General features: G+C 35.2%; 1 protein-coding gene across 2 annotated transcripts in view; it reads right to left on the reverse strand.

Annotated features, from left to right (window-relative positions):
* Usp34 (ubiquitin specific peptidase 34) overlaps positions 1 to 26,945 on the reverse strand; it is a 185,995-nt gene that overhangs the window by 95,228 nt on the left and 63,822 nt on the right. For both annotated transcript variants that reach the window (XM_028776762.1, XM_028776756.1), the window contains exons 16-28: positions 26,176 to 26,291; positions 25,959 to 26,086; positions 22,993 to 23,082; positions 21,234 to 21,329; positions 19,169 to 19,251; positions 15,656 to 15,810; positions 14,167 to 14,280; positions 11,674 to 11,773; positions 10,980 to 11,139; positions 7,331 to 7,457; positions 7,069 to 7,216; positions 2,346 to 2,446; positions 1,612 to 1,821 (exon numbers count right to left, since the gene is read on the reverse strand). In XM_028776762.1, coding sequence (XP_028632595.1) covers positions 1,612 to 1,821; positions 2,346 to 2,446; positions 7,069 to 7,216; positions 7,331 to 7,457; positions 10,980 to 11,139; positions 11,674 to 11,773; positions 14,167 to 14,280; positions 15,656 to 15,810; positions 19,169 to 19,251; positions 21,234 to 21,329; positions 22,993 to 23,082; positions 25,959 to 26,086; positions 26,176 to 26,291 — 1,628 coding nt within the window. The remainder of the gene's footprint in view (positions 1 to 1,611; positions 1,822 to 2,345; positions 2,447 to 7,068; positions 7,217 to 7,330; positions 7,458 to 10,979; positions 11,140 to 11,673; positions 11,774 to 14,166; positions 14,281 to 15,655; positions 15,811 to 19,168; positions 19,252 to 21,233; positions 21,330 to 22,992; positions 23,083 to 25,958; positions 26,087 to 26,175; positions 26,292 to 26,945) is intronic.

A 26,945-nucleotide genomic window follows, 5' to 3' on the forward strand; every position in this document is an offset into this window, starting at 1 on the left:
GACCTTAAGATAGTCATTATCAAAGCCATGGACTAAAAACAAACTCTATAAACAGGCACAGTAGGAAGTGCTACAGTTTCACTGTTCAGTAGAAAAGGTAGGGGGAGACTGAGCTGGGAGGCCAGCCTAAAGTACAAAACAGGAAGTGAGAAAGCAGAAACATAAGGATTTAAGTTGTTTCCTTGAGATATTCAACTGATAACCTTCAAACATGTATTCACATTTAAATGAAATCAAACTAATTGCTCAAGCCAGAAACCATATACCATTTCTGCATCCCCCTCCTTAAAGAATCACTTGGTCCTCTTTTAAATCTGCCACAAGGTAACTGTGTTTCTAACTCTATCACATTTGTCTACCATTGCCACGCTATTCTAGAGCACTTCCAATTCTTACCTGGACAAGTGTGTTAAGTCCTTACGACCTCTGGAACTTGCCAAGCAAGTATGCTTCTGTGTCTACTCTGGATAACATGGAATTGTTCCCATGACCAGAAACATTACATTCCTTCAGTCTGCCTCCCTTCCCCTCCGCTCTCCCATCCCCGTCCATTAGTCCTAACCCTGTCTTGAGTAAGTGCTTCTAAGAAATGACTTCCAAGTAAGACTGCTAACCTTCAGCTGGGATTGCCACAAGGTTTAGATGCAAAGCTGTGCCTCAAAACCAACCACCAGCAAGTAAGCAGTTGAGCAAGACTGAGACTGCTACTACATGTGTGACATACACCTGTAACAGCACTCAGAAGGCTCAGACAGGAGGGTTCCAAGTTCAATGTCAGACAAGTCAGACTGTTATCAAAACAAACAATCTACAGCAATGATAAAACAGGAGACTATTACATGCAGATCATTTCTCGTCCTTTCTTATTCCTCTAATTCAGATTTTGGATGGTCTCATAGAAATCATCCCAAACCAAGTAACATGTACATGGGTTTCTTTCACTTGGGTTCCCCTAATTAACTGAATGGCAGTTTTTGGATTTAAAATATATTTTATCTGAAAATTATTTACATTTGCTTACTTGTAAGGCATGCAAGGCTGCCTCCCAAAATTGATTCAATGAAGTCTAAAATTAATTATTTTGTTTTAATTTTTTTTTTTCGTTTTTCGAGACAGGGTTTCTCTGTATAGCCCTGGCTGTCCTGGCCTCAAACTCAAAAATATGCCTGCCTCTGCCTCCCAAGTGCTGGGATTAAAGGCATGCGCCACCACCGCCCAGCAAAAAAATTGATTATTTTGTAAACAATACTTTTATTACAGTATGCCTAGGTTATATTAAGCTTAAATATATTAACTTGTTGGTAAATAACCAACAAACAAGTGAATCCTGAGCAAACAAAACAACAAACACCCCTCCCACAAAAAACAAATTTAGGCTGGGCAGTAGTGGAACATGCCCTATATCCCAGCACTGGGGTGGCAGAGGCAGGAGGATCTCTCTGTGAATTGCAGGACTGCCAGGGCTACAGAGAGACCTTGTCCCAACAACAACAACAAAAAACTTAAACAAATAAAAAGGTTCCTATGCTTCACTGTCAAAGAGATTAGAAAACTGTTTCTTAATATCTCAATAGAAAGATAACATCTATGGGAAAGAAATCTGAGCATTACCTCACTGTCATTGACTGTCACTTTTCCTGAGGGTGGTTTAAATGAAGCAAGCATTTCTAATAAATCAAAGAGAGTAGTTAAATGAGGTTCTTGTAACAGCAAAAGCATCGGAATGTTGTCCTTTTGAGGTGGTGGGAGGCAAGATGCAGGCAGTTGAACACCTTCTCCTTTTCTTTCTCTTCTTGGTGCACCCAAAGATACAAATACCATCTGAGAAAGAGAGGGAGAGAGGGATAGAGGGAGAGGAGGAGGAGGAGGGAGAGAGAAGGAGGGAGAGAGACAGGCAGAGAGGCAGAGGCAGACACACAGAGAGAGAGAGAGAGAGAGAGAGAGAGAGAGAGACAGAGACAGAGACAGAGACAGAGGGGGAATAAGAAAAATAAGGAAAAAAATACATTAAGGTTTTTTTATTTAAGAAAACAATAAAACTGAGGTATAATATAACTCCATTTATAATTTTAATGCACGGTATTTAGAATTATTTAAACTTTTTTTTTTTTTGAGACAGGGTTTCTCTGTGTAGTTCTGGCTGTCCTGGAACTCACTCTGTAGACCAGGCTGGCCTCAAACTCAGAAATTCGCCTGCCTCTGCCTCCCAAGTGCTGGGATTAAAGGCATGCGGCCACCACCGCCCGGCTTTTTTTTTTTTTTTTTTTTTTAAAGAATTATTTAACCAGACTTCAATTATTAACTTTCAGGGAAACATAAATAAAATTCAAACTCTATGTATGTACCTGCATATCTTTAAAACCAAGTTCATGAAGTGCTTTTTCATCATAGTCTGTTGTTAATTCATGTCCAGACGAGATCATCCTGACAGGCCCCATGAGGCCGCCTTGAAAACAACAGAAAAGGGAAATAAACTGTTAATGACATTTGCTAACAATGATACAACAGAACAAAACATTCACTGTTCATTAAACTTAAATATGTAACTTGTGAGAAGCAGACATAAGAATAAGCATGCTTCCTAGGTGTTTCCTATCGTCTTAAATTACCTAGGTTCAAGATACAAGTTATCTTTTTACCACTAGTATAATTAGGGCAATCCCTGTAATTTCTTAACAATATAAGTTATATTGTTATAATAGACAGCAAGAATCTTCTCAGAACTCATTGCATTTTTCTCAGTATATGCAGAGAACTCAAATGCAGAGAGCTTAATGCATTAGCTGCACACACACACAAAAACACCCAGTATTTTAACTGAGGATCCTCCCTAATTTTGAACAAGAACAAAACATAGCAAATATTATAAAATAAGAACCAATCTATTGTGTAGAGAAAAAAAATACACCCTTTAAGATCTATCAGAATATTCAATAACCAATACTTAAAAGACCAATGAGTTTCTTCAATAAATTTAGCACAAGTAATTTAAGAATGCCTCAGAGTCTGTTGCAGCTAGCTCATCTATCCCCTGACTTGAGTTCCCACCATCTCCCCCTACTTCACAATCTGTGCTTCAGCTACTAGGCTCCAGGCTTTTCTTGTTTTGAGACAGCATTTCACAAAGTAGGTGAGGCTAGACTACAGCTCTCTGTGTAGATGAGGCTGACCTTGAAATCAGAAATAAATCGACCTCTTCCTCCCAAGTAATTGGACAAAAGTGTGTGCTGCCCTGCTCAGCTCCTAGTTCTTTCTGTAAAATGTGTTGCTCCACCTCAAGAAACAAAATGTCTGCCCCCGGAGTTCACAGAGCACAGAACTTGATCTTCCTCAAGGCATTCACAATGAGAGCTTCTGTCTAAACATGAATGTCAGAGCACCCATCTCAGTATTATCCCTTCAGTTTATGTTATTTTTCCTTAAAGCATGTCTTCCTTCAACAAAATACAAAAATAAAAATTCAGTTTCAACACGGCACATTTCTTTTTCTTATACTTACTGGTGGATTCCAGCCACTAAAACACAGTAGACACTGAAAATAATTACTATATAGTCAACAACTGTATAATAATAATAATAATAATAATAATAATAATAATGATGATGATGATGCTTAATTGGGAAATAAAACAGAATTATTAAATGGTAATATCATTTAATCAAACTTTAGTGTTGGCTTTTCCTTTGTTTTTAAGTTAAGTTAAATAGGGTCTCGCCATGAAGCCAATGTCTATGGGATTATAACCATGTGCCACCATACACACATACATAGCTGGCATGGTCTAGTTTTATTTGGTGTGAATGAGTGACTGCTTGATTACAATTCACACAATTCAGAGATCAAACCATGACCTTTTATCATGTAAAAGGGGAATTCTACCCTTAGGTGAACACCAATCTTGAATTTTATTAAGATAGAAACTCTATTTCAAGAGTATAAAGCAACTATTTTCAAGAGTAATAAATAAAACAGGACAATTTCTTTACATAATGGCACACAACATTTCTATTTTGATTATGGTAACAAGGCTGGGGAATAACTTGGGACCTTGCACAATCTAGACAAGTGTTATTCCAAACCATGTATAGCTATAACCCCAATAACAATACATAAAAGTCATCAATAGCTTTTCCACTTTATACCAAGAAAATTTAATACAGGAAAACATTCATTTTTAACACTAAGATTGAATCTGGCAATTTTCTTTGCAAGAGTATAAATGTCATATTGTTACACTAACATGTAGCCTTTGATAGGTTTCAAAGGTTTCTTTTGAAAGAGGTAGGCATCCTGGGTATTGAACTAGGATCTCTCAGGTGTGTAAAACAAGTTCTTTAACACTGAGCTAGAGTCTTGATCTCTACAGGCCATTTTTTAGCCTAAGAATTGCTTAACAATTCTGGCAAGATTTCTGGCCTTAAAAGAAAAATTATCATGCCAAATATGGTGTTTCGGAGCTATAGCCCTAGCACTTATGAGAATGAGATAGAAACTGCTCCAAGTTTTGAGTTTGACAGTAATACACAGACTATTAAGCAGGAAAAAAATTAAGACCCTTTTAAAACAAAATTCTGATGCAAAAAGAAATCTTTAAAAATAAATCTTTAATAAATCTGTTAAATTATGGGGTCAGTATATAAAAGGTGCTTGCTAATAAGCATGGCATTCTGAGTTCAATGCCTGAAACAAACACACTTGAAAGTGAGAACAGATTTTCACAGGTTGTCCTCTGACCTCCATAAGCATGCTCTGTTATATGACCCCCCCTACACAACATATACATATATATAGGCCTAATAAAAATATTTTAGCCCAGGCGGTGGTGGCGCACGCCTTTAAACCCAGCACTTGGGAGGCTGAGGCAGGCGGATTTCTGAGTTGGAGGCCAGCCTGGTCTACAGAGTGAGTTCCAAGACAGCCAGGACTATACGGAGAAACTCTGTCTCGAAAAAGCCAAAAAACCAAAAAACCAAACAAAACAAATTTAAAATAACTCTAAGGCCAGGTAATATGGAGAACACCTTTAACAGCCATCTTTCAGGAAGCAGAGGTAGGTGGATCTAAATCTGAGGCTAGCCTGGTCTTCACAGTGAATATCAAGGCTATATAATGAGATTCAGTGTTAAACAAACAAACAAACCATAATACAAAAAAAAATTAACTCTAATTCATATGCTGTATCCAGACCTATAAGAAATATCCAGAGTAACAATCCAAAAGGTAGGCCAGTACTTGAAGACACTAGAAAACCCTTTACTAGTTAAATGACAAATGGGAGCTTCCAGGAATGATCTCATTCTTAATCTGGGCAACATGAGTTTCCATTTTCTGTTCATTTCACACAGTACTCTTTATAGATAGCCACTTAAGTCTGTAAGTGGTCCACAAATGTCTCCATGATTCTATTCGGGAGAGGGGCCCCTACCCATCTGCACACTTGATTGTGTGTGTGCCTGTTCAGGACAGAGGTCCACATTATTTAGCTATCTTCTAAACACTCTCCAAATTAAGAATCCCTTGGCTAAATTTAAATACTTTAGTATTCCACAGATAAGCAAACACAGAACACCACTTATGTCCAAAACTGTTTCAAATTTCGTAATTTTCCAGCTTTTGGAGCACATGCATCCTACACTTATTAAGCATCCCTATTCCAAAACCTCTAGATCAAACACCTTATTGGGTAAAACTAGACAACCAGCAATAAACAGACAAGGCATAAACAATTACAAGTGTTTATCACATCAATTCCCAAATTGTTTTTATGGTCACATCAAAAACTCTAAAGAGAGACACCACAGAGAAAGCTTGTTTGCAGGCCAGTGAAAAACAGATTTAGTTTGTTTATACTCTGTCTGCCTAGGTGGCGTGGGACACATATATAATCCTAGAACTTTGGAAGCACTAGCAGGAAAATTTCTGGTAATTAAATGCACTGTGGTTAGCCTGATGTGCTATTTGATTCCTAGAGCACACATGGTAAAATTGGTTCCTACAGCTTGTCTCCACACCTCCACATGTACACTGTGGCATGCACATACTGACATACACAATAGATGATGGATGGATGGATGGATGGATGGAGACAGACAAAACTTATTTCTAGAAAGCCTGAAAAGAATACTGTAAAAAACAAAAAACCAAACAAACAAAAAATGATGTCTAGAAACAACACCTAAAGCCACTGTTACACTAACACTTAACATTAATGAAACCACGGATTAGTGAAACCAAGGATCAGTGGCTACTGAGGCCACTAAAGGTCTAAAATTGCTATGATGTCCTAGTTTGTGCTCCCAAACAAAAATGTTACTGAAATTTATTTCTTCATGAAATGGTGTTTGGAGGTATGAGGGAACAGTTTAGGACATCAAGGCAAGACCATTATAAATGCATTAGTATCTATACAAAGGTCTAGGCGAAACAGTAGGTTTCTATCCCTTTGACCTTCTACTTTCTGCAATGTTAAAGAATATCATTCAATACACTGTACTGAAAGGAGAAAGCAGCCCTCATCAGCTTCTGATCTTATACATTATATCCTGATCTTATGTTTGCAGGCCAGTGAAAAACAGATTTAGTTTGCTTATACTTTGTCTGGCTAGGTGTAGTGGACACATTTTTTTGTTTTGTTTTGTTTTGTTTTGTTTTTGTTTTTCAAGACAGGGTTTCTCTGTGTAGCCCTGGCTGTCCTGAAACTCACTCTGTAGACCAGGCTGGCCTCAAACTTAAGAAATCTGCCTGCCTCTGCCACCCAAGTGCTGGGATTAAAGGCGTGCTCCACCACCACCCAGCAGTGGACACATGTATAATCCTAGAACTTCGGAAGCACTGACAGGAGAATTCCCAAGAATCTGTTTACAGTTAGGGGATATACAGTGTGGTCTAGGTCAACTTGGGTTCCACAGTAAAGATACCATTTTCAAAATTAAAATAAAACAAACAAAACCCACCACAAACAACAAAACATCCTACCATTTAAGCAAATGTTAGAGCAACACAAGATGGAATAAGACAGTTGTTACGAAGTCTAAAACTGTACTAAACACGTTAAGTGATAGACTTACCAGGAAACTCTCCCTTTCTGCTGCTTTGACCAAACTCCTGAAGCTGAGCTTGTTGATTTATTTGTTCTTTCTGTAAGTTTTCATACCAATGGGTTACTTCAGCCCTAAGATCTGCTACCTGGTCACTGGGATACATTTCAATAGTCATCTGAAATATGAGATATAACCAATTAAACATCACTTAATAACCACACCCAAACAAACCATCAAAGATTTGAAAGAATAAATGTTACCAAATTTAGAGATTAAACCTTGTAAATACCTTGTCAGGAAGTCCAGCAGGCTGACATACAACCCTTAGAGGTAAAGACTGTTTGTCACTCAGTGCTTTCAAATGACTACTAATACCAGTGCCCTCAATTTGCCACTGTCTCAGATGATATGCAAACCTACAACAACACACAGAAAGACCATTTTGAACATTTTAATGTTACAGAAGTTTTTAATATTTTACAAAATGGAAGAGTATGTAAGTTATACAAATTTTAGATTCATCATGGTGACTTGAACTTAAATAAAGACAGCTAAGAATTCATAATTAAAACAAACTCCCAAAAAATTACTGAAAGAGAAAATCCCATTATGAAAATAATTATTTAAAAGGTAGGGAGAGGGCTGGTGAGATGGCTCAGCGGTTAAGAGCACTGATTGCTCTTCCAGAGGTCATGAGTTCAAATCCCAGCAACCACATGGTGGCTGACAACCATCTGCAATGATATCTGATGCCCTCTTGTGGAGTGTCTGAAGACAGCTACAGTGTACTTACATATAATAAATAAATAAATAAATAGTTTAAAAGGTAGGGAGAGGAAGGAGGAAAGTAAAATAGAACTCAATGATAATCAAATAATGAGACACCAAATTACCATTTTTACATTCAAAAGAAGAAAAAGATTTTAAGAAATACTCTCAGATAGACATACATACATACATACATACATACATTCTATAAAAATATTTTTCCAATGTGGGAATATATTCATATATTCATATTACATAAATCAATTTCACAGAATGAGATTGGATTCACCTAAGAATGCAAAAACAAACTGGATTAATAGACTAATTTTAGTGGGCTAGAGTGATGTTGCTCTTTCAGACAAACCAGGACTCAGTTCCCAGCACCCATGGGGAGGCTGGTAGACATCCATTACTCCAGTTCCAGTGGATGTGACAGACTCTTATGACCTTCTTGAACCTTGGCATGTACCTGGTACACATATATATATATACATGTAAGCAAAATGCTCAGACATATTTTTTAAAAAAAAAACATTCTTTGTTTTTTTTTTTTTTTTTTTTGAGACAGGGTTTCTCTGTATAGCCATCGCTGTCCTGGAACTCACTCTGTAGACCAGGCTGACCTCAAACTCAGAAATCGTCCAGCCTCTGCCTCCCAAGTGCTGGGATTAAAGGCGTGCAGCACCACTACCCGGGGAAAAAAAGACATTCTTGTTTTTAACCATTTTTTTCTTAACTTTATCTGCATTGGTGTTTCACCTGTATGTATGTCTGTGTGAAGGTGTCAGATCTCCTGGAATTGGAGTTACAGGCAGTTGTGAACTGCCATGTTGGTGCTGGGAATTGAACCTGGGTCCTCTGGAAGATCAGCCAGTGCTCTTTAACCACTGAGCCATCTCTCCAGCCCCTAAATAGCTTCTTAAAAGGACTCTCCTGCATCCCCAAAAGGCAGCTAGCATGACACATACTAAATACTTTTCCCTGATTCTTTTCGGTTGTGAAACACAAGATATAGGTTCCTAAATTTTAGATAGATAGATAGATAGATAGATTGATTAGACAGAGGAAACTGACCAGGCATTCTGAAATAAAGGGATAGAAATTATATCCTACAAGTGAAACAATACCCAGGTCTATGACTTGAGCAAGAGTTAATAAAAGAATGCCTTTTACAGCATATTTTCAATTTTTCCACCTTGGTTCCATTGATATTTTGAGCTCAATTATTTACATTGTTCTTGAAGCCAATCCACAGGCTATCTTAACACACCCTGAAGTGTTTACCAGCATCCCTGGTCTCTATCCATTCAAGGCTAACATAACTTTCTCACATACCCCCCCCAAGGTCTGATAACAAAACAACAACAAAAGAAAGAAGCAGGCGGATTTCTGGGGTTGAGGCCAGCCCTACACAGAGAAACCCTGTCTCGAAAAACCAAAAAAAAAAAAAAAAAAAAAAAAAAAGAAAGAAAGAAAGAAAGAAAAGGAAAAGAAAAAAAGTTTCCAGATATTGCCTACTGCTCCTGATAAATAAAACCACTTTTGAATAAAAATCACTGCTGAGGTTAAGCCATTTAAGATATTACTGTTACTCACTATTATACAGATGCTATTTCAAACTTTTTAAATCTACATATGTGCACAATTTCAATCTGTAACACTATGTGCATTTAATGCTTGATATACAAGGATACAAGATAAGATACGCTAGGCAATAAACAACTTTTAGGCTATTGATCTAGATTTTTTTATTCAATTTTATGCAATTCATAGTGTACTACTTCTCACAAATGTTGACATAACTTAGTAGCATTATTAACCTTAGCATGAAATAAACCAAGATACAGATGAAAGACAAAGCACATATCTCCACAATAGGCCAAAACTAGTATCGGTAAGATGGGAAGCTGGGCTTCAATACCAGAAACTTAGAAAGAGTCCTACCAAACCTTTGGAAACAAAAACCAAGTACTAGTAAAATTACACTCTATGAGATCTAAGGATGCGTGTTAAGAGGCCACTTTGCTATTCTTCACAGCACAGAACAATTTTACAAATAATTTAGTGTATCTTCAATGGCAAGTATGTCAGACATAAAACAGATGACAAAGACTTTTGTTTCCCAAGATATCTTAGTGTACTGTTTGAGTTATACAAGTTTGTTTGACTTTTTAACTAATTTGAATGAAACCGCCACATTTGCTCATTTTTATTTTTCTAAAGCAGTAAAGGTTCTGAGGCTCTGATATGTCAATGTAAAAATTCAAGAATTCTTTTATACATTCTTTAAAAAACACAAGGTAATAATAAGTAAATTTCTACAAACTATAATAAAAGAATCTTGCACTATACGAGTGTTTCAAACCATGTTATAAGGATATGTAGGATTATCTCGCTTACTCAGCATTTCCTTATACTTCATTAAAATGTCAAAAATATAAACTGCATGTGATTTAATAAATGTCAAACTAAGATCTGAAGTTGAAAGAAGTTACAATTTTAACAAATTTTCAACACAGTTCTTAGTACTTTTACAATTATACTCATTGTTAAATGACTTTTAACAAACAGAATTTTGTAATTAAAACTATCTACTCACCTTTCATTTCAGTTGATATATTCATAAATGTTAATTTGCTTTATTTCTGTATTACACAGGGTATGTCTAAATTAATTATACAGATATTCATTAACACAGAAATTTTTGGTCATGTTTCCATGGTAAATGGAAATTCAAAATTAAAATACTCTCTCCTAGTCCAGGAAGAAAAAAAAACAGCAAATGAAACAAATGATTCAACTTGATAAAATATGAAAGTTTATATGATGTTTCTGGGGAGAGTTGTAGTGTAACTTGTTTCAGTGTTGATGTTCCTGTCTTTTCAGTCATAATTAATACCTCAGGAGATATGAAATTCTGTCGAATCTTATTCATGCATAACTGCTGAGACCCTAAAGATTTTAAACCCTTTTTATTTATGATAAAATTATATTGCCTATTCAACGGCAAAATGACACCTTAAGTTTCTACAGTAACTATTTCGATTACTATCCACTTGGTTTGGGTAAAATGCTTCCAACGTGCCCATAATAACTTTTCAAATACATTCAGACATGTCAACAGTATGAATACTGAAATTCATTCATATAGTACACTGTAACAAAATTACCTTCTCCTAAATGCTTCCAGGTGTGTCTTCAGCATAAGCAATCCTCTTTCTATAACTGTGAGGCTTGAGTGTGATTCTTGTTCAAGACTGCTAGAAGCTATCATAAGACTTTCCATGCACTTACTAATAAATTCTTGCTCCTTTTCCAAACCCGTTTTACCTGAAACCCAGATATATATTCATTATACTTTTACATCTTTATTTATCTGTATCAAAGAAAATGAACCAAATTGAAGCTTAATCCAATCTTCTCGCATAAAAACGTACTGCAATCGATAGTACATGTCTGTTAATTCAGCACTCAGGAAACTTAAGCAGGATTGAAAATTCTAAGCCAATTTGGGATACACAGAAAGACTGAGTTTCAGAAAAAGAAACACAAGTTGGGAATGGCTCAGCAATTAAGACTACTGACTGGTCATCCAGAGGACCCAGGTTCAATTCCCAGCACCCACATGAACCATTTGTAGTAACAGCAATTCCAGGAAATCTGATGCCTTCTTCTGGCCTCTATGGCACTGTACACATATAGCACACATATATACATGCACACAAACACTTATAAACAATAATAACATAAAACCACTTATAAATAATAATAACAATAAATAATTTTAAAGACAATTCGAAGAAAAATCTTAAAATTTTATTACAATTAACTTTTAATTTTTAAACAATATTTCAAATGACTTACCATTAATGTAGTAGGAGTTAATATACTGAATAGCTGCTCGACTAACATCACATGACTGTGCTCTTAATGCAATGCCCCAAAATTGGTCCATACCACACAGCTAAGAAATAAAGAGAAAAGTTTTTAAATTTTTTTAAAATGATGATCGATTATTATTAGATTAAAATATCAAACATGGAATTACACACTAAATTTAATATTTTATAAAGTATTAAGAAGGCAATTTATATGGACATTAATGAAATCATAGTCAACAAAAGCTTACAAATTTCCTCAGTTAATAAAGAACTTTTAAAGCCAATGGTATTTATTTATAAAGCAGGAAAACAATATAATAAATTATACAGTATGAAAAGTTCAATTATATAAAATATATCACAAAACAATAATTTAGCATAATGCTTAAATGCTTTTCATTGACAGTAAATTGATTAAGCTACCAATATCATAGAGTCTCAAATAATTTAGTCGACACAGTAAACAAAGTATTGTTCAAATTAGTGATGTTAAGTATGAGATAATGAAAGAAATGGTTCTGCTAAAGGCTGCATAGAAATAACTGAAGTGGAAGTTCTCAAAATATGGTAGTCTTCCAATGAATGACCTAATAGCCTGAGTGAATATCAGCTACCAGAACAAGTTATTAATTAGGCAAATAAAAACTATCTAATTACATTGAGTTAGTAAATTTAAACTTACTAAAGGTGGTTTTAAGAAAAAAAAAAACTTAACAAAAACAATCCTCAACATCACAATATAAACAAAACCAATAGTAGATAGAAAAACATGTATTAACAACCAAGCAAAATTATGACTCTGTGAGACAGTATCTCATGTTGTCTCACTATATAGCCAAAAATTAACCAAAATTCCTGATCCTAAAGTTTCCACCCTCCAAATCCTGAAATTAGAGGTGTGTACCACTTTGCCTGCTTGATTTACATAGTTCTGGTACTGAAATCTAGAGATTAGTGCTTACTGGGAGACAATCCTACCAACTATATCACCCACTCTAAAATATTCTTTTTTTTTTTTTGGTTTTTTGAGACAGGTTTTCTCTGTGTGGTCCTGGCTGTCCTGGAACCCACTCTGTAGACCAGGCTGGCCTCGAACTCAGCAAAAAATACTTTTGAGCAACAGTTTATATTAGAAGTATATAATGACAATCATTCATTTACACTACAGACATGCAATTTGGAAAAGAAGCACATAAGACTACAAATTTATTGGAGTACACACTCAGTTAATCATAATGATTTATGTGGATTATATGAGAAGAAAATTCACCATGTATTATTTATTAGTATATACTGCTATAAAGAGAACAAATAAGTAATTTCAGGCAAGAATCTAAATATTAGACTAGAATAAAGAAGTAACTTCAGGCAGGAATCTAAATATTAGGCTAGAACAAAGAAGTAATTTCAGGCAGGAATCTAAATTTTAGGCTAGAATAAGGAAGTAGGCTTCAGGCATGAAAATGACTTTGGGCTAGAACAGGGAAGTAGGCTCAGGTATTTTGGTCATCCTGATAAGCCCTTAGAAACAGTGATCAAGGGAGTGTTCGTGGAATTTTAAAGCCTTGCTTGTTCTTTGACTATTTGTGTTTATTGTCTTGCTTGTTCCTTGATTATTTGCACCTATTGTACTGCTAGTTCCTCAACCTAGAACTGACCTTAACACCTGCATGTATTTAAAATGGTATAAAAGCAAAAAGGAGGGGGGATGGGATGGAGGTTTCTAGGGAGGGGAAATGGGGAAAGGGGATGTGACATCTGAAATGTAAATAAATAAAATATCCAACTTAAAAAAATGTACTCAGAAAAAAGGAATTTCAAATAAAGATTATATTTTTCTATTCCTGAAGAGAGAGAGAGAGGGGTGGGGGGAGAGGGAGGAGGAGAGAGGGAAGAAGGAAAGCTAAAAACGTAGCTACTGCAGACAGCATGTGGATTTCAAAGCCGGTGAAATGGCTCAGTACAATAAAGAGCCAGCTGGTAAATCTGGTGAACTGCCTGAGCTTCCCCAGGATGTGGAAGAAGAAGCAGGTCGACTCCTGCAAGTGCTCTCTGACTTCCACATGAACAAAAGTATGCACACATGCAATTAAGTAAATAATTTCACACAAATTAAATCTTTCATAAAATACGTGGTTATCTTTTCCAAGATCTGCAAGCGGAATAACAGAATAGGCATCTCTCCTTCTAAACAAACCACAGAACATATAAGAAGGCTTTCTTGAAGCAAAACCACAGTTCTCTTTGGAAATTAAAAAAAGAGAGAGGGAGATGGGGGAGAGGGGGGTGGGGAGAGAAAGGGAGAAAACCACACCAAAATTGCTTTCAAAGTTAAAATACGAAGTTTAAAAGATTGAAATAAAATTCAACTTCATAGTAAAGCCAAAGTTTATAGAAAGATAACTTGGTAATCTAATTTCAAGTCAAGAAAATTGATCTGATAAGTCTAAAGTATAAAAATAAATCTAAGCATTACCTCAGAGTTTGAGCCACCGTCATAGGCACTGGTAGCCAATCGAGCCAAATTACAAAGATGCTGAAACAGGTTTAAGCCAGTCATGCTAATTGTTTCAGGTTTAAGCTGGGGCATCTTAAGGGAAAAAATGTTAACAGTATTTATTAGATATAAGATTATTAATTTTACTAAACACAACGCAGAATTGAAATTACCAGATTAGATTTGGCCAGACTAAAAACATCTGAATAATTTAACATGCAAAGCCTGAACAGATGTATGCTTCAATTAAAAGTACCTGCCTGATGTGTGCTTCAATTTTCAATATATATACAAATGTTTCATATACATATATGACTAATTTTTGATATATGAATGTTTCAATATACACATACATATGAACAGTGAAAACTGAATGTATATACACATATAACCAAACCATATACTAAATACCTTGAATGTATATATTTATGAGATAATAAAAGTTAAATATAGTTTGCATTGAAGGGAACAATGCATGATAAACGGCATTTTATTTGTGCCTCACCCTAAAACTCATTTGTATATATTCTGACACAGAGATACCGAGTTTGCAGAGAATCTTCCTAATCAACAAGAAAAACATTAAGAAAATGGAAAGAGCCAGGAAGTGGTGGCACATGCCTTTAATCCCAGCACTCGGGAAAGCAGAGACAGGCAGATCTCTGAGATTTCAAGATTGACCTGGTCTACAGACTGAGTTCCAGGCCAGCCAAGGCTGCTACACAGAAACCCTGTCTTCAAATAAACAAAAACAAAACAAACAAAAGAAGCATTTAAAAATGGGAGGGGGGAAAAAAACCTTATTTTTGAGACACAGTCCCCTGCAGCCCAAGCTGACTTCCAACTTGGTATGCTGGACACTTGATTGCCTGGTCATCTTCCCTCTACCTCTCAAATGCTGAGATTATAGACATGTACTGTCACGTTCAACACACACCTTATTATCACTCATGTTTATGTTATAGTTTATAAAATAAATGACTACCTACAGCATCTGACTTTGGTGAAGAGAAACACAGATTGTTACCGTCGCCACTATACTTCCTAAAAGGTCTTTCCTAACAGGTAACATATGTGTGTGTCAGCTTATATTTGGGCAGAAGACACCTCAAGACAAAATGAAATTACAGAAATTTAACTCAAAAAACTCACAGACATGGGCCTTATATTTGTTGTTATGGGCACACATTTCACAACTGGACTACCATTTTTTAAAATTAACATTTATAATAACTGCCATACTTAAATATTATTCTAATTACTCCAAATTCTTGAATAAATAATAGATTATATTTGTAAATAAAATTAAATTTACATTTAGTTGAAAATAAAATATAATATGACAGAAAAATCTAAACTGGAAAACTTATATAAAGAAATTTATCCAATTTAAAAACTCTGTTAAGTGAGAGGAAGAGAAGAAGTCGTATTTGAAGAGACTAAAGTATATAGGAGACTATGCAATTACCTTCTCCAGGAAAAGATGTTTATAGGTTTCCATTCCCATGGCATGTTGATCTTTACTTCGAACTTGATTTAAAAACCAATGAAGTGCATCATCATAGCACTCAGAATCTTCTACTAAACAATGCCATAAAATGTCGACTTGCTCTAAACTTAACCCTAAACAGAAATAATATATTTTGTACATTATTACTTTAGGAGATGAGGAATGTGAAACAAGACCTTGCTAAACAGCTCACTCTAGCCTTGTACCTCACCTGCCTGCACCTGCCAGGTAACATAATACTGGTGAGTTGCCACATCTGCCTTTTATATATTATGTAAAAACTAGTTTTACATTCCTTTTGGACACATTCAAAAATGTAGTTTTGTTTTCAAAAATATATATATTATAGGTACCAGCTCAGTATTAATTCCTTATGGTTTTTTGTCTGGATATTTTTAATCAGGAATATCCAGAACACATTGGTCCTAATTCATTGTACGAACAGCAGCTAGAGCTATTTTATATAAAGCATTTTAAAAGAAACTCCACAAACTTATGCCATACAAGTAAAAACATCAGAGCTAGAGACATGACTCAGCAATTTAAGAGCCTGTACTACTCTTTCAGAGGACCCAGCACCTATATTTGGTAGCTTATAACCACCTATGACTCCAGCTCCAGAAGATCTAACTTCTCTGGCCTCTGTGAGTACCAACATGCCTACACACAGACAGATACAACACATATGTAATTAAAAAGGAACATCACATATGCATAATCACTCATAATTAAAAACAAACAACTTTAAAAAAAAAAGTTACATGGCTGGGGTAGAGCTTTGCCTGGCATGATGAGGCCCCTGGGTTCAGTCTTCAGGAACACCAAAAAAAGAGTCAAGTATTCGAGAAGAATCATACAATAATAGGTCTAAAAATTAAGTAAGATTCATAAAAGGTGAACACATCACTGTATTATGATAACAATAACTGGTAATCACAAATATTTCTGATGATTCAAATCTAAAATTGAGGATTGTAAGAGTAGAAGGCATACCCAAAGAATGTCTACGGAAATAAAGGACAGCAATCACTATTTTTATAAACTATGGAAGAGATGCTTATGAAGAACAAAGTCAAAGTGCAAAAACTGATGAAATGCAAAGGATTCACCTAGTTCTCATGCCAGATCCAAATGAAATATATATAGTACTCTGACCTAAGAATCAAAGAACTCCCAAGAATAACAAAAAAAAAACAGATACAGAACTCTGTAAAATCAAACACAAAACATTATAGGCAATCACACATCTGAATAAGAATTTAAGAAAAGACAAACAATTCAAAAGATTTTTGCCAGGCTGTGGTGGCGCACGCCTTTAATCCCAGCACTTGGGAGGCAGAAGCAGGCAGATTTCTGAGTTCGAAGGCCAGCCTGGTCTACAGAGAGAGTTCCAGGACAGCCAGGGCTACAGGGCTACAGCTACAGGGCTACACGGAGAAACCCTGTCTCAAAAAAAAAAAAAAGAAGAAGAAGGAGGAGGAGGAGAAAGAGGAGAAGGAAGAAGAAGAGGAGGAGGAGGAATGAGAAGATTTTTTATCTCAGGAGTTCATTCCAAAGTCTACTCTGGTTTTTTACAGTCTGGGAAGACAAAGTACAGGAACAAGCAAAATCCCCCTAATTACTAAAAATCAAATGGTATTCTACAATATCAAAAAAAATTTACCTAAGTAAGTATCAATATACTCTGAAAGGTTTATATATTCAGTAACAGTAATCTGAGCACTAGGGTCATAAGGCAAAAGAACTTTAAGTTCAAAGTCAATTAATGATATACAAGCAGTTTAGGACAACTAGGGCCATACAGGGAGACCCTGTATCCAAAGAGAGATTACAGAGTTATAATTTGTTTTCTAAGAAGGACCTGTGCTGCTAAGTAAGCATCAACATGAAGGGTTGAAAAGGTGTCTCAGCAGTTAAAGAGTGCTTGTTACTCCTGTAGGAAGAGTTCAGTTTCAAGCATCAACATCTAGCAGTTCAAAACTGGCTCTAATTCCAGGTTTAGAACATCAAATGTCCTCTTCAAGCACTGGTGGGTGCCAGTGCATGTGCACGTGCATGTGTGGGTGTAAGACACACAAATAAATCTTCAAAGACGAGAGGCAACATAAACAGTAAGTAATGTTTCGTTAAAGAGGCCTCAAAATAACAAGGATGGTGGTTGATAATAATAAAGTACATAAGACTGGCAGAAATTCACGGAGCCATTAAAACAGCCAATAAACAGGGAATAAATAAGCTTTTCTTATTTTTTGTTTTGTTTTAGCTTTTGTTATTTTTATAAATTTTTCAAAACTGTTCTTTTTGGGATACTGAAAATCTGCATTAATATACCCAACATAATTAACCATAACTAGACAATATTTATCTTTTGTGTGGAGTGATTTTATTCTGATTTTTGCTTTTGGTAGTTTAGTCTAAACAGTAAGTTAATCTTTTTGTCAATAAGTATAAAATAAACATAATAAAATAAACATAAAAGCAGTTATAAAAAATCATTTACAGTGATCACATTTGTTTTACTTCCTATCTCTATATAAGATACTATTATATTTTGTTCTTTTTTGTTATAGTCATACTGGGGTACAATGCTCTAATAAAACAAAACAAAAATATGCTATAAAAGAGGTTTTACTTTTGAAATCAGCTGGTATCCCTGTTAGGTGTACTTCTTACAATCTGACTATGAAGGAGTTACACACTTAAAACAGCAAGAGAAACACATGGTATACCTCAAGCCCAGCAAAGGAATTAAAAAGTGATGGTGACATATCTCAGCCTAGCAAATAACTATTGACTAAAGCATATGAAAGATGATGTTTAAGAAATCAGTCTGTTGTGACATGGAGACACAGACAGGAAGTGAGAATGTCAACAGAATAATGGCTCCTCCTCCATGTTAAGAGAGCCATCATGAAGATTTGGGCCTCATCCTTAAATCTATGACACTGATCTGTACTTGGGGGAAAAAAAAGAGAAAACATCTATGAAGCAGCTTAAATTACCTCAAATATAATTGGAGTGTCCGAATACCACCTATGAACCCAAGCAATTTTTTAAAAAATTAACCTAAAGTATAATGTTTGTGACTATCTTTAAATAAAATTACAGGATTCCACAAAATAGTGATGAAAGATGTAGTTACCCTAAGACGGTATTTTCTCTTGAAAGCAGTGAAACCACAAAGACAATTTATCATGGTCATTCTTACATTTTAATAATGTCATCAAAAATATTAATAGTTCATGCTCATTCAAGGATTGATGTAAAAATACTTGAAAATTATTATAAAAACCCATGAAAATTTTACTGAAATATCTATCAAAGATGTTTTAACTAAATGTCTAATGTCAGCATGTAGATAGGTTAACGTATTTGCTACCAAGTCTGACAACTGGACTGATTTCATGTATTTTTAACATTCACATATTCATACAAACATAGAAACAAATATAAGAGAAACTCCAATCTTACTGAAGTGATCAGGGGATCCTAGGGTTGAAAACACACAGGTCAGGAACTGAAGTCGAACTTGAACTTCGGCACTATGGCTATACCTACAAAAATCATCAAAGAATTAACATAAGACCTCATTCTTTCTCCTTTTGTGTATTTTTAAATCAGGGTCTCCATTCTGTAGATGAAGGATGGCCTCGAATGCAAGGCAATCATCCTGTTTAACCCTGCCAAACACTGGGAATACAGGGCTAGGTTACCACACTCAACAAAATGTGGTATCTTAGAAGATATTTAATATTCCTAATCATAACATGCACTAATAATGCAGAAATCCAATACAGTTCATAAGGCCTCATTGTCTTAATTAAACAACTGGATGCATTAAGTCGATTCATGAAAATTTCCAGACTATAATGAAACATATTTTCAAATTAGCAGTTTTAAGCCTTTAAAAAAAAACTGTTTTATAGATTTATTTTATGGACATGAATGTTTTGCCTGTGGCAACAAAATTAGAAGAGGCCACCAGATCCCCCAAACCTGGACATACAGATGTTTATAAGCCACCATGAATCTTAACCACTGAGACATCTCTCCAGCCCTCAAGTTAGTTTTTTTAAGTATGTAAATAAAAAACTAAAAGAAAAAACTCAAACAAGAATGAGAAATTGTCAGTAAATAAAAAATTTACATTTTAAAATTATATGATAGTTATCACATAAATTAAAAGTTAACAAATGAAGAGAACATGTTCATTTGTAACTCACATGCTATTATTATCCATGTAGATATTAGGTTTTATATAACCTAAAAAACATAGTATAAACTAGTTCATAAAGAATATCTTATAAAAAGATTGTGCTACAACAAATGTTATTTCAAACCTAAATAATTAACTAAACAAAACTTAGTAGTAATATAAGAGTTGCTGTAAGCCTGGTTCACTAAGTAAGGATGGGCAAGATGAAGCTTCTAGGGTATCCCAGTTTCATGGTGGATCCACAAGGATCTGCCACCAGAGAAATCAGGCTTAATACGGCTTACAAGATTACATTTTAGTTACATTAATCCAGAGATTGAGTTACCATTGTTTCTGAGCAAAGTTTGTATCATGGTTTTCTTCTCGCAGTGATTTGACCAAGTTCAAAAGAGAAAGGTACAGTGGCTAAGCCTGGGTTTGCGTGATGTGCCCCACAAACGCCACTGGGGTTTGAAGCATGAGGGTGGCATGGTAGTGACTGGCCAGTGGGAATTTGACAAGTTGGGTGGTGAAATTCTAGAGCTATGAAGCTCCGGTCAGTGTTGAGCTTAGAGTGGGAACATGGCATCAGAGCTGGGATTATTTTTTAACGCTTCCCACTACATGTGTGTGCACCACATACGCAGTTCTAAGAGCACAGATGACAATAGAGGGCACAGTCATCAATCCTCTGGAGTTTTTAGACAGGGCCTCTTGTGTAGGACAGATGGCTCGATGGATTCAACTACCAGTAAGCACACAGCAGCTCACATCTGTCTGTAACTCTTCTGGCTTTCTGTGACCAATAGGCATGAACATGATAAAGCAAATCACATTGGTGGATATGAAGACAAAACAATCATACATATAAAATAAATAACTTAAAAATATATTCATAATTTTAAATTAAAGTCCTACTACATTAGAAAAATATTAAAGATTTCTGAATTTTAGAAAGGATTTCCCTGCACAGTCCTGGCAGTAAACTCACCCTACAGACTAGGTGGTCCTCAACTCAGGGATCCACCTACCTCTGCCTCAGGAATGCTGGGATTAAGGTCATGGGCTGCCATGGTAACTTGGAGAAATTGTTTACTTTTAACTCTTAACAACAATGACTTCCAAATACTTTCAGTAGTAAAAATTACCCAAGCAGTTAAACAATATAACTTTACTAAGAATTATGAAAATAACTTCATAAAAGTCTTGCAACATACTTATCTTTAATTTCTCTCATATTTTTATAAAAATATTATACTTTTTACATATTAATGAAATGAAAGCAGAAAATTATTTGTCAGAGGATAAGAAATCATGTAACTTACTCAAACCATTACTTACAGTGCATGTTTTTGTCTGCCTTCCCTTATACCTTGTATGTAATACACCAGATTGTCAAAGAAAAGCTTCATCATGTTCAGTTCTTTCTCTGCCCACCTGCCCAATTAAAAGGAAATAATAATCATAAAGGGAAAAGACAGAGAACAAAAAATTATGCCTAAAAGGAAGGAAGTTTAAGAAATCTTCAAAGGTATAACTTTCTGTTCTGGTTTGGTTTGGCTCTGTTTTTTGAGATAAGGTTTCTCTGTGTACTCCTGGAACTTTCTCTGTAGATCACATTGGCCTCAAACTGCTGGAATTAAAGACATGCATCACCATGCCTGGCTGACAGTACATATATTTAGTCTCAGGACATAGGAGGCAGGTTGATCTCTATGAATTCAAGGCCAGCCTGGGCTACTTAGGAAGTTTCAGGCTTGTGAAAGCTATAAGACTGTATTTCAAAAATGTTTTATTTATTGGTTTGGAGAAATGGCTTAGTGGTTAACAGCACTGGCTGTTCTCCCAGAGAACCCCAGGCTCAATTTTTTGCACTCACATGGCAGCTTGCCAGTACTACTTTAATCCCTGAGGATAAGACACTTTTTCTAGCCTCCACAGGCATTGGAGTCATAGATGTTCAAACATACATACAGGCAAAATACATCCATACACATAAATTTCAATTAAGTAAAGTAATTTTAAGGTAATACAAATATTATCATTTTATTTTTCAAGGGAATGGGTATTTTGCTTAAGTGTTCATCAGTACACCATTTACATTCAGTGCCAAAAGGAAATGAGAAGAGGCTGTCATCTCCCATGAGACTGGTGGTTTTAAGTTGCCATATGTATGCAGAGACTCAATCCTAGTAATGAAGTGCTCTTAACAGTTGTAATTTCTCCAGTGCCTGTAATTATAAAAACTCAACACCTATGAAGGGACAGAAATACTGATTTGTCTTTTGTTTTGGAGACTATCACATGAACACACTACAGTATATACAGAAAACACCAAGTGAAACAAGACAACAAAATAAGATTGTTTCAACATGAAAAAAAAAACAATATGCAAACCAAATAAGAGTTTGAGAGATTAGAGAGTGATGCATGATATGCCAAAATGATGAATAACTGGAAACAGCATAAGAGCTCAGAGTTTTTTCCTACCAGAGCACTATTCTTGAAAGAATTATTTTAGCATTAATTAATCAAAAATTCTCCAATAAGTTTAAAGAATATAACATCAGTATTAAGATTATCAATATTATAAGGTGGTTTTATGCCGGGCGGTGGTGGCGCATGCCTTTAATCCCAGCACTTGGGAGGTAGAGGCAGGCGGATTTCTGAGTTCGAGGCCAGCCTGGTCTACAGAGTGAGTTCCAGGACAGCCAGGACTACACAGAGAAAACCTGTCTCGAGAAAAAAAAAAAAAAAAGAAGAAGAATAAAAATAAGGTGGTTTTATACCACAGGAGTTCGCTGCAGTTCTCTCTCAAGTTAGAGCATCAAGTGTGACAGTGTTGGCCTCAAATTACAAAAAAAAAAAACAAAGAAAATACTACTTTCTACTATTTTTACTACTATTAGATTATCTACTAATAGATAATCGTGTTACATGGTTAGAAGACAGAAAAGAGTGCAAAGGAATTTTTTTTTTTACTTAATCACAGTAAAAGCTACTACAAAGTCTAAAATAGTAATATAATAAAGTCAATAAAAGCACTATAATTTTCAAAGAGCTCTCTTAAAAAGCATTTCTACCCTGTAAAATCACTTACATTGTAATCCAATGTGTGTCATAACTGCTACCAAACTGCTGAAACGTCCCAAACAGCTTCGGAAGAAGACGCAGTGAGATCACGACTGATCTGGAGAAGTGAAAGCACAGATTCGTAGATCAAACAAGGAAGTGACTCTACACTTTCACAGAAATCTGGTCCTTAAGAATCTCAAGTGTAAACGTTCATAATGTATTTTACATATAAGCGTATCCTTATAAAAATAATTTTGTTTCTAATGTCTAATTTATGTATAAGACAGAAAATTCCAGGTTCAAAACTTCCAAACCAAGACTTAAGGTACAGGGGCCAGGAATGTTGGGAACATCCTTAATTCTCACCATTTAGGAAGGAATTCAAGGATAGACAAGGCCACACAGTGAGAACATGTCTCAAAACAAACAAAAACCCCAACAAAATAAAATAAACAAATAAAAAAAGATGAAATAAAATAAAGTAAAAATATCTGGGTTTAAATCCAAGACGAAAAAGCCTTTTAAAGTATATCTTTCTTCTTGAAAGTTATTATCACTTCCCCAAATTATTTTTTATATTAAAACTGATCATCAGGCTGGAGAGATGGCTCAGTGGTTAAGGGCACTGACTGCTCTTCCAAAGGTCCTGAGTTCAATTCCCAGCAACCACATGGTGGTTCACAACCATCTGTAATGGGATCTGACGCCCTCTTCTGGTGTGTCTGTAGACAGCTACAATGTACTCACATACATAAAATAAATAAATGTTTAAAAAAAAAAAACTGATCATCACCGCCTTACACATTCTGTATTTCAAATAAAACTGTTCTTCATATTCCAAGAAAGAACATTCAAGGAAAAGGAATCACTCTTAAATCTAAGGAAAGGTGCTTAGAAGACAGCTCAGTTGGTAAGTACTTGTTGGGATACAACACATCAGTACAACCCACTGTGTGCGTAGTAAAAGCAAGTAGGAGGTTGGTGTGTAACACCCTTTGTTTTATAAATTAAAATCTATACGCAAAAGTATATACATAGTTGCTTGTAAAATGAGCCAACGAACTTAAAGGCAAGATTTTCAAGGAGTATGAAAATATAATATGGTACATAAAAGTATGAAGGATAAAGAAAGCAAAAAGTAGTAAAAAAAACTAGAAAACAGCATTTAATAAAAGAGGATAGAAACGCACTCACTGGTATAAACTAAAGAGTAATAGAACAGTAATAAAGATAATGATATCTAGAACTAAGTAAATATTTTAAATAAAGTAATATTTTAAATAAATATTTAAAATTTCTAAGTGTTTTGAAATACTCAATTATGTTTGCCAATAAAATGGTTCAGAAACAAAAAAATACTTATCAAGCAAGCCTGATGACCTGAAGGATGACCTCTGAGTGCCACTTGCCCTGGTTTATGTGCTGGGAATTAACCATAGGTCTATACAAACTAAGTAAGCACTCTTATCACCTAAGCTGAATCTACCGTCTAAAATCTAGAATCGTTATTAAACAATCCTCTCTATCCTCATTCCTAAAGAATGGCTGGTGTGTGTGTGTGTGTAAAATTGAAAACAATATACAGCAGTTGCATGTATGCACTCACACTTGAGTCAAGGCATGTAAGTGAAGATCAATAGGTAAGTTGTAGGCAGTGGAAGCATGATTTGGGTCCTGGAGATAAAACGTATGCTTCAGGCCTGGCAGCATGTGCTTTTTCTTACTGGATTATCTCACTGGCCCAGAATAACTAGTTTTATTTCTAAGTATATACTGTATATACATGTATGTGTTGATGGGAATAGAAGAGACCTCACACATGCTGATTTCATTTTTCATTTTTCATTTAAAAAAAAAAAAAAGCGGGCTGGAGAGATGGCTCAGTGGTTAAGAGCACTGACTGTACTTCCAGAGGTCCTGAGTTCAAATCCCAGCAACCACATGGTGGCTCACAACCATCTGTAATGAGATCTGATGCCCTCTTCTGGTGTGTCTGAAGACAGCTACAGTGTATTCATATATAATAAATAAATAAATCTGTAAAAAAAAAAAAAAAAAAAAAGCTGGCATAAGACAAAAAAACACCAATTTCACTTGTCTTTACAAAAATAAAAGCAATGGGAGACCAAAAAACTTTTTGAGAACAATATCATCATAAGTCAATATCCAGGCCAGCTTAATGTAGGATATTGTAGAAATATGCAATGCATGTTAGAGAGTACATCTCTTTCTGATCTCACTCTTGACATCCACAGAGACATGGTTTCAGTATGTAGACCACACTGGCCTCAAATTAACAATCCTCCTTCCTATCCTAGCCTCTCAAGATCTGGAATAACAAGTGTGGGTGACACTACATATGATGTTGTACTTTATAAAAACCTGTTTTACTGGAGTATGAATGACATATAAAAACTTTACATTATGTACTCACCTCCATGAGTCCCTAACCTTGTTCTTTTATATATTCTAGAAGTTGAAACCAAAGGGGGAAAAAATAAACAAAAGCAAAAAAAAAAAAAAAAAAACCCTTCATTTCCTTAGAATAACAAATGTTTCTAAGATATTTACATGATAGATGTTAATTTCACTTATTTAATTTCTTTATATAAAACATAAGAAAGCTCAAAAACATTTAATGCAATTTGGTGTAGCCACCTGCGGCCACGGAAGGGCACAATTTGGAAACAAAAGAAGCACAACTGTGTTGCCAAAACCAAAGAAAACATAAGCTATGTGTAAAAGTATCATAATAAATCTCATTATCTTGAAGATAAACACATGCTAATAACTTTTTAAAAATTAAAGGAAGTGTTACTATTCCTTTCCTATGTTAGAGATCAGTTAACCTGGATGCTGAATAAAAAGAGTGGTAAGTATTGACCTTGTAAGAAAAATGTTCCTAAACAGCACATGAACACTATACCTATTCTGCACAAAAGCACAGAAAATATTATTACTCAACAAGAAAAAACTGTAATTTGTCTTTACCTGTTGTTCCCTAAATTTTCAAGGCATCCTTCAATGAATCTCATTCGAATCTGTCTATCCGTAAACCAACAAACCAAAGAACAGAGAAGTTTCTCTGCTTCATTTATTAATCCTTCAGAAAGATTAATCTACAAAAACAAAATACATGTAGTTATTACTTATCCTGATTCCATTTTGCTGTAATTTTTATGTCCCTTGGATTTATTGTACAACTTACTGCATCATCATCTTGCACTATATCCCATAATAAAGTATTTCCTTTCTTGCAAACATTATCCAAATTAATATCTGTCACAGCATTACTACTGAATTGATGTTTATGAACTGCAGGTCCTAAAAGGGAGCAAAACGATTGAGTGTAATCAGAAATTACAGAATTTACAACTTAGCAAAACCTAACAAAACTTTAACAATAAATCCTGAGATTATAAAATGTATCAACATAGTTCTTTTACTAATGAACATCAATAGATGTGTTTATAGTGAAGGCTCAAGTAAAACAGTAGTTTTCATTTCTATTTTCTCTACTATTTTTAAATAAACATAACATATACCTAAGTATTACATATAAATAAATATGAATCATATCAAAAGAACTGTATGAATACCTAGAACTCATGAGGCATATAGATAACTTATCTGAAGTAAGACTTTAATAACATTCCAGTAGATGTCCTTTGGTATAAGTACTGAAAACCCTTATCCTTAGTTTTCCAGGGTAGTGTTTACACATGTCTTCAGTACCAGCACTCAGGAGGCAGAGGCTACACAGAGACACCCGCTCTCAAAAATCAAAACAAAAACAAAGAAACAGAAACAAAACCTGCTTTGTTTAAAGGGAGGGAGGGAGGAAGAACTGAAGGGAGGGAAAGGGAAATGGTAAGGGGACAGAGGGGAAAAGGGCAGGGGGAAAAAGGCAGGGGCAGGGGCAGGGGCAGGAACAGCACAGCACAGCACAGCACAGCACAGCACAGCACAGCACAGCAC

The sequence above is a fragment of the Grammomys surdaster genome, unplaced genomic scaffold (assembly GCF_004785775.1).
Source record: "Grammomys surdaster isolate TR1022 unplaced genomic scaffold, NIH_TR_1.0 67, whole genome shotgun sequence".
Taxonomy (NCBI): Eukaryota; Metazoa; Chordata; class Mammalia; order Rodentia; family Muridae; genus Grammomys; species Grammomys surdaster.